This window comes from Nymphaea colorata, chromosome 9 (assembly GCF_008831285.2).
Source record: "Nymphaea colorata isolate Beijing-Zhang1983 chromosome 9, ASM883128v2, whole genome shotgun sequence".
NCBI classification, from domain to species: domain Eukaryota; kingdom Viridiplantae; phylum Streptophyta; class Magnoliopsida; order Nymphaeales; family Nymphaeaceae; genus Nymphaea; species Nymphaea colorata.
Window position 1 is genome coordinate 1,669,329 of NC_045146.1, and position 9,422 is coordinate 1,678,750.

At 36.9% G+C, this 9,422-nt stretch overlaps 1 protein-coding gene across 1 annotated transcript; it reads right to left on the reverse strand.

The window, feature by feature from the left end:
* Positions 1–2,074: 2,074 nt before the first annotated feature.
* LOC116260410 (probable protein phosphatase 2C 44) lies at positions 2,075–8,351 on the reverse strand. The gene is made up of 5 exons (XM_031638737.2): positions 7,975–8,351; positions 6,550–6,801; positions 5,749–6,025; positions 5,447–5,601; positions 2,075–2,562 (listed from the first exon to the last, which is right to left on the reverse strand). The coding sequence occupies exons 1-5, from the start codon at positions 8,032–8,034 to the stop codon at positions 2,422–2,424; spliced, it is 885 nt and encodes a 294-aa protein (XP_031494597.1). The 5' UTR covers positions 8,035–8,351; the 3' UTR covers positions 2,075–2,421.
* Between the last annotated feature and the right edge of the window lie 1,071 nt (positions 8,352–9,422).

Below are 9,422 nucleotides of genomic sequence, written 5' to 3' on the forward strand. Positions count from 1 at the left end.
TGGCCATAACCTGGGCTCCCCGAGCCTGACCTGATTTTAAATAAAAAATAAATAAATAAAATATTATTTTTTAATAAATAAATATGATATTTACAAACAAAAAGTATATAAAAGTGTGTTAAATATGATTATATAATATATTATTGAGTCGGAGGGACTCAAGTGGCCCGACTAAAGTTGGGGCTGGACCAGCTCGAGCCCTTACTTGGTGGCCCAAGCCCACTGACCCAGGCCAGGTATCGGAAAGGCTGTTGGGTAGCTGACCCGATGCCCCCACTTGAGTGCTGTCATCAATGCATTTCTTTAAAATTGTTTGGTCTGTGCCGACATACACCTAATTCTCTATGGGATGGTCGAATCAGTAAATGGAAAAATTTAAAACATCTAATAAATCTTAAAAATTATAAAAAAATTAATAAAAAACGAAAAAAAGATAAAGAAATAGGAAAAAAACGTATTATACGGGTATTATATGCGTTTTATATGCATTTTTTGTTTTTTTGCATTAAAAAAAACACTTTTTTTCACATTTCATACGCATTTTTTTTCAAATAAAACGTGTTTTTTGTGACAACGCATTGGCACATGTATCGTGTATGGGCATTATACAGGAAGAAATTTATCGGGTATAATACGACAAAGTTGTAAATTTCAGAAAAATCTTGGCAAATTAAAAAAACTTAAACATTTAATAAATCCTGAAAATTATAAAAAAATAAAAAATTAATCCTGGTTCACAAGTTGTGCTGACACACACTCATTATGCCTTTGGCAAAACCGCACATTCGGTGAAGTTTTGCTGTAGGCACTTGTTTTGGTACACCTGATAGACTTAGTCTTCCTTATATTCTGAACGTATCTAAAGATTACTAAGTAATAAAATCAACAGAAATGTTCTATCTGGCATGCTCCGTTTGTCATGACATTCTCAAGACATGCTTTCCTTCCATGCCTCAAAGAGGGGTTTCTTTTCACATTGAACATCTCATTCTTTAGTTTGTTTGAATTGACTATGTAGCTTCATTATAACACGCTCATTGTTGGTATCCATTTCTCCTGAAATCCTGATACTTCTGTGAAGTATATGATTAATTCTCCAACATTAATAATGAATATATAAGTTATGTCCATAACTTGGCATGATGTTATGGGGTCAAACGAAGTGAAAGTTCGACTGTTTTAGTTAACAGTGGTGATCGACCTTTTTCATAAGACATAGTCAGAGACTTCCTGTCAAGGGAGTCTTCATTTAAATAGTGTAGGGACATCTAATAGAATAATATGTTTTGGTAGTCTCATGATCTTTGTCCGTTCGATGGTCAGTGCTTCATCTTTCTTAACTTGACATCCATGATTGATCAAGTCAGAGTCAGTAATATTACCTAAAAAAATGGAATACTAATTTACTGATGGTTCTCAATTATGAACTCTGCATTTGCAACAGTTCAGCTGTCAGTAGTCAGAATTTTCATCAGCTCAAGTTTTTATTTATAGCAAGTAGACCATCTCCCAAGTGATGATTAAAAGAAAAGTCAAAAGTTTCATATATTCTGATTGTTGTGACTCGGTTGTATAAAACAAGACTACGAGCATTAAGCCAAAGCCAAACGGCTCTTCGTTCCCATGTTCCAAGAAGGACAAGAATGCAAATGACGCTCGCCTAAAAACGTGAACAAGCTTTTCATAAACAGTTGTCCCACAACCATTAGATGGCAAGCACCATTTTCTGAAGAACAGTTACCAACATTAGACCTCAGTGCAATCATTATTAGTCCCTTGACAATATGTCCTGAGCTTTGCAGAAAGTGGAAGAAATGAATCAATTGATTACTTGACAAAGGCCTGTTTTTGTGAGAATATGACTGGCTCAAGTCAATATATAAACCTACCTCCGCTCACTCCATCATTTTTATTTTCCAAATGAAAGCAATTTTGATGGGGAGCTCAGAGATGTTTTGGTTTTGCCACTGCTGGATGAAGCAGAAACTCATCAAAGGTGATGCCATTTTCTTGCAGAAGTCCTAAAATGCAAGTATTTTCTGAAAGGTACAGTAAACTAAGAGAGCAACTCTGGTACACAAAAGTCATAGTTTACTAGCCGATGCAACCAAGATTCTCAACAAATCATGAAATAATAGACATGAACATCCATACTATCTAAAAGGAAAAAAGAATGCAATATCATACATATCATGTACACGTCACAACTTTAGATATATACTTTTACACAATCCACGGCACAAAATCAGAGTGCCACTGCAGCACCACCGATCAATTTACTGATCATAGTATCGGAAGCCAGCACACTTTGATGCGACAAAATCCACTGCAACTGCCATTAAGTGTAGCGTGTGGACCAGTGAAGGGAGGAGGTGACTTCCGTTCAGAACGATTCTGTAGGACACTGAAAGCTGGTGCATTTTAGTGTCCGAAACGGATGACGATGCAGGAGATGTCATCATTGCTTGCTTTATTCAGAGCTTCAGTAGTCAAGCGCTTTGCTGCAGTCTGTGGATTTTTAATGTGCCTGACCAAATCAACAGCTTCCTGGTTCTGGAGAACCTGAATTAAAACAAGGAACTCTTTAACTAAAGACGTTTATTGTGTAGTAGTAGATATATAACTATTTAAAACATGGGCATGAAAACTTCCTACAAAGCATTAATTATGACATCAATGCATCAATTAAAACAAGAAAAATACTTTAGAATGAAGTAAAAATAGAAATTCCACAAATTATCCCATGCTTGGGTATAGCATAATATATTTCTCATGCCTTCTACGAATTTTACTTTTACCACTGAACAAAAGATTCAAAGAATCAAAACTAATGCTCTCTCTCTCTCTCTCTCTCTCTCTCCCCCCCCCCCTCTCTCAATCCAAAACACACAAAAAGGACCAGCCATGAAAGTTTCGAAAGGCAAAGCAGCACATACAATGCACAGGATAGAGCGGCCAAATGCAGCAACTTTCCAAGAACCAACTAAAGATTAAAGGGAACTAGTTACAGACAGCTAAGTCCGTGGACTCTCAATCAAAATTTTTAACCAAACGCATATACGCCTGGGCTTAGAATAGTCATGCATTAAAAAATAGACACTGTAAATTGATAGTTAAATTTTGGTCCTAATGATGATATGAAGCTAGTAATTAACAAAGAGAAGGGGGGAGGGGGGGGGGGGGTGCTTGGGGGCGGAGGAGGAGATGGGACTACCAAACCCATTTGACCTATCTCAAATAATTTCATATTAATGATGCACAGAGACACATAAAAGGCAATATTTTTACTTTTGAACAGGTAACTTGCGATTTTTTTATGCATAATGAAACCCAATTCTGAGACTGGAAGTTCCAGCAATATATGAGATCTGCGGGGAGATATTTCTACTGCTTGCCAATATGCAGGACAGCAAAATCAATAATCTCAAATGCCTGAACTAAAATGAGAAATACAGAAAAGGTCACACGGGAATTAGAGGGTACATCAAAACTGAAGGGGGATTAAACTGCAGACAAGATAACAGCAGAAAAGCCATGTTCAGCTCGAGCTAGGCAACCGCTGACACTCAATTAAAATTCTAGAACATAAAAGCTATTAGGAGTGAGATCTGCCCAATTAAGTTTTCCAGTGGGCACCTTATTTTTTCCCATTTCGTGTTTCTGTATTTCTGACTAGTTCCTATAAAACTAAGTCCAAAAACATCACAAGTCATTCACAACCACTGATGAAAGATTCCTCAAAAAATTAAGGACAATACTTTTTCAGAAATTGAGCTGGCATTGTCTTATAAATGCACAATGAAAGGTAATCGAAAAAAGAAGAGAAGTTTTTTTCTTTCTTTTATCACTTGGGAGCCATACAAGATGAAAGTCTTCGGTCTAAAAAATAAACAAGAAAAGTAATCAAGAAAAAAAAAGTTCTTCCTATAGATGCAAGGTGATATGTGACAGAAAAAAAAAAAAAGAAGTTTTTTTTTATTTTATCACTTAGAAGTTAGAAGCCATACAGGATGAAAGTCTCACTTAAAAATACATGAGAAAGGCAATGGAAAAAAAAATGAGTTCTTTCTTTGATTACTTAGGAGCGGTACAAGATGAAATCTAATGCACAGCATCGAATGATGTAAGTGAGAAACTCTCCTTTCAACTCTGGCTCTCCTCTTTTGGCACTGTATAAGCTTCAACTACTCAAATTTCCAATACTTCTTTCAAATTTCATAAAACGACATGAACCCTATTCTGGAAAATATGCAGCCTCGCTGTTATTACTCAAACAAGCATGAAATGAATTATTGCATAATCGTCTTTCTCTTTTATTTGTCCTTGAAAAGAGAAAGAAAGGGACCACATCAGCATCAATTCATGCAAGACATCATTTGATTTTCAATTGGAAAGGAGATTATTAGATGTTCCCTTTTCTCAAGATAATTTCTCCACGAAGTACTCGTATTTTTTACTGAAAATTTGTGTTAGGTTTCACTTTCCTAAATTGCCTGATAAGATGGCTTTTCTTTAGTAAGAGACAAAGACTTAAATGTATGCTTGCGAATTATTTTTCTTCCTTGCCATGAAGACCAAGTTGAAATGGATCTAAGCCTATGTCACACAGGTGCGGGTGTGATACGGGTACGGGGATACGGGTGCGGACACGGCAATTTTCATTTTTTTTGGATACGTGGACACGGCAAATTTTATATTTTAAAAAATAAAAAAATAAAAAAAACATTAAATTAATAGTTCAATCTTACAAAAAGTTTGATTTATCACAGTATTTGAAAGCATTGTTGATGGAAATAATTGGATGTATCACAAAAAATTGATAAAATGAAAAAAAACATTAAAATTAATATTTTTTTTCCCTGCCGTGTCCTAGCCGCACCCGCGTGTCCGAGTGTCGACACGGACACCTGGGCCTTTTTGCTGTGTCTGTGTGACATAGATCTAAGCATGGTTGACCTGAAAAGAAAAATTAAACAATCTTATTATTCGTTTATTAAAGTTACAAGAATTTTTAGATCAAAAAGAGGAAAAACATAATTTGTTTTTCTAAAAGCTCATTTAAAGAAAGTTTAGTTTAACAAGGCAAACCATCTCAATTTTTTTTATTTTCCAATAAAGCATTTAAAAATATATTAACAAGTGAAAAAGTTTTTACTTCCTCTTGGACTTCAACAGTTTGCAATCCTGCCATTTTTTTTCATGTTATTATGTATCTCTGCCACCCTAATTCAGAATTCAGGCTCCACCACTGAGTGCTAGACAAAAAAGGTAACAATCATATGAGGAATTAAGATAAGCACGACAGTGCTTCCTGTGCCTAAAGAACCCATTTCTCATGCATGCAGAGATACCAAAATGAAAAGATGGAGATTTGCAGATAGATATTACATTTAAGTTACATAGCAAAAAAATCTAATCAAACATTCCAGATTTATAAAGAGCTTACCTTCCACAAACCATCACTAGCTAATATAACAAACTCGATACCCGAATTCACTTGCACTAGTCTGACATCAGGCTCTGAACTTAGATGTGCTTTAAGGTTTTGATCACCAAAAGCACGTGCAACAGCAAGCTGGCCATTGACCCTTGGAACATCTCCTGAATTTTTTTAACCACAACAGAGGAGCATGAGAAAAAATATAACGTCCAACTAAAAAACATAAAAAGAAATGTTAGAAAATTAACAGTGCCTAGAAAAATCACAAAGTTTGAAAAAAATTCAAGTGAAGCAAAAGAGAAGGATACCTGGAAAAACAGTCACAAAACCACCTTGATTTTCTATCCTTTTCCTCTCAACATGTGGCTCATGGTCAACTGAGAGCTGAACAGCAGAGCCTTTATCACACAAAACAGCTCTGGAATCACCAATATTTGCCACGATGAGCACTTTTCCATCAATTACAATTGCAGTAACTGCAGTAGATCCACCAGGACCTAAATGTGATGGATTTTCAAGGATGTACTTGTTTGTTTGATGATAAGCATTTTTGATAGATGCTAGAGGATCATTCCAGAAATTAGGCTGCATTATATGAAGAAAAGATCTACTGAGAACAAGAAAATCCAGTAAAGTACATTCCCTTAGCTGACAAACTCACAAAAAGAAAAATAAGATTCAAGGGTAATATGACTATGATCCCAGTTAAATCAACAAAGAACAAAGATTCATCAACACATGGAATTCCTAAAAAGTCATAATGTTAATTCTTGTCAAAAGCAGCAAAAAGTAGTGAAATACAACCACAGCAATCCTCAATTTCTATATATTGCAGCAAATGCATCAAAGAATGCTGGAGAAAAGCAAAGGATAAGATCATTCCATTTCTTCTTCTTCTTTTTTTTTATTTTTTCTTATTTTACTAGAGTTAATTTGGAATGACATACAAAGAATAAATCCCACTGTCAAATGCAAAGTGATGAAAGTTGGGAGAAAAGACAAGATAGACGCCTTAGATGTCACCACTATCAATTGCCACTCAGACAACTAAGAACAAAAGAATACTACATTTCAAGCTATTAATGCTGTGGCAAGAAGAATCTTTGTACCTCTTTTAATATGTTGTTGAACAAATGAGCCTGAAGATAGCTGGGAACACTATCTCCGAGATGTCCATCAAAAATTGCAAACAACCCAAGCTCATGACTGTTTAGCATCCTGTATTCCGCAACATGATAATCCTCCATATCATGTCCTGCTTTTCCTTCAACCAGGTGGAAGCCATGGGTCACTCTGTTAACTGAACGCTTGCTTCGCCCTTTTCCAGTATCAGATGAAGACGAGCCAAAACATGCTAGGGCCTTCAGAAGGTCAGAAAGCAAATGAAACAAGGAAATACATCAGCGTCTAGAGCAATATCAAAGAACTCCATACATGCGTGATCAAAGTCAAACAATAAACAGGACATTTGTCCTGACAAAATATTTAAGACTAACTATATATAACTCGTCTTTTCATGATTCATATGAAAACTCCACCAACTAAAGACGCACGACTCCACTTATTTTCTTCCAGCAAGACTAATTCAAACGTACGCCATTCATTAAGAAAACATTTTAAGAACAGATTAACTCAAACTGTCCCAATTCATATGATATAATGAAACATGATATGGGATTATAGAGAAATTAACAAATCCATGATGGCATCAGAATAAATTATGTATTACCCTGACTCCATTAAAAGGTGGAAGTCCTGAAAGAAAAATCATATGCTTTTATTGAGAAATTGAGAAAGCCAAATAGTAATTAAGACTCCATAACCATTTTTAATTAAGACTCCATAACCATTTTAACACCAATATAAGGTATTTCTCAAAACATCTCATAATTCGATTTCGCAAAAGAGTTTGTACTAAAAGATTTTGGTGGAAGAAAGGTTAACTCGAATCATTAAAAGTTCTCTAATAATCAGAACCTTAAGAGAGCAGTTTAAAGTTTTTCTGGACAGAAACCGACGAAGACTTCAAATAACATGATAACAAAGTTAGTTAAGGATTCAAAACCATGTTCAAAAAAGAAAAAGTGGAGAGGGGACAGGACCTTGTAGTTACAAAGCACGAGTAATAGGACAAGGGGAAAAGGTAGCAGCGAGAAGCTCAACACCAAGGAACTCCATTATGTAGACCCACACCAATTACGAGCATCAAGAGTACCAACAGCCAACATAACAGAGGACCTAATAAAATTTAACAGGAAGATATTTCCCAACCGACTCTAAAACACACCAGAGAAAACCAAGAAACAACACCACCCCAAAGACGTCAAGCACCCATCGGCTCGCCGTTTTACGATCATCAACATAACCCGAACATCAATTACAGGAAACAGAAAAAATCACCAGAAAGAGGAACAGAAGGACCTTTGAGGGACTACCCACAACCCATGTCATCACATACTGCTAGAAAGACTAGCACCCACAAGGAATATGTGGATCAACCGAAGGACAACAATTTCCTTGTCTTCGGTCCTCACCTTGATAGTCTTCAAAACTTGTGTTCCTTCCGAGTGGGAAGCGCCAGATCGCCTCCCCATAGTAGCAGCGCCAAGAACAACAAACAAGAAATCCTGAATTCCCTCGGATAAGCCGAAATTCCCTCAGATTTATGAGGCACAATTCAGTTCTTCTTATGGAACGAAGGAGATACCGTGTCTTCAATCACAGAGGGAACTGCGAGTGGGAAGAATGAAAGAAAGGCAGTACGTGCGCTGTTGTTGGATGAGTCAGTAAGGCACAAAGGCCGTGTGGGTCTCCCTCCCTCCCTCTCTCTCCTGCCCTGCTCAGCTTCCACGAAGCTTCCTCCTCCTTAGTGCGTGCGGTGTCCACACCTCTCTCTCTCTCTCTCTCTCTCTAACTTCCCATCTTCTACTGAACAACTGCTAGACACGGTATTGACTCTGATAACAAAAGACTTTGTGGGACCCAAGTCGCTCTCGGTTTACGTACCATCATCATAATCTCTCTCCGTCCATTTTTCCACAGCAGAAGCTCCTAGACATGGCTGACTCCAATTAGAAGACTTAATAAGTGATTCCACAAGTCCAAAAAATGCTTTCTTTCAGGACACGACGCGTATAACAATTTTAATAATAAGCTCCGTTTGACTGTTAGCACAGAAAAGATAACTGCCAAATGAAAAATTAAAGTTCCTTCTGCCGCAAGAAGATGCAGACTCCCCCCTCGAAGCTCATTGTTGCCAATGTTTCTTTGAGACACTATCATATCTTTGAATCACATAAGGAACGTTGCGTTCTGCAAAATATTCGACTTTTGGGGCGAACATAGTTCTGGTCAGTCAACTGATTCAAAGAATCCACCCTTCCATTCATTGAAATAACGAACATCTAGTTACCATTCGAAGAGATCTGTCTTCCCCTTGAGAAAAAGCAAACACCCCTTTCGTAGTTGGGAGCATAATGTTAACTTTAGAAAGAAATCAGAAAGCAAGGCACGAAAATATGACATATTGAGTTTCTCACCAGCACGTCAAAATTTCGTCACGCTTTAGCCAAAGTTGCCGGTCAATAATTAGGTGGAACAGAACCATGGAAGCAAGCTTTTTGAAAATAAATTTTCTGTAAAATATGTTGGCAAAAATAAGTGTCTGAATTCTAATGGGTCGAACTTGGGCCAGCTAAAATCCGTTCACATTTTCCCCTGTTACAAGATCAACCTTCGTGGTTGTCTGCGATTCTGCAGTTCACAAGCTTTATCTTCTCCATTTACGGGGTAATTTCTGTGACTGCGACTGCCGCTTCACTGTGATCTTCTATTAACACTGTATCGTGACAGCTAAATTTGTTTACCTAATCTTCTGTAACAAAATCACCCTTCATGGTTGTCTTCGTTTCGACAGTTAGAAGCTTTTTCCTTCTCCATTTACTGGGCTACTTGTGTGACTTTGACTACTGCTTCATAGTGA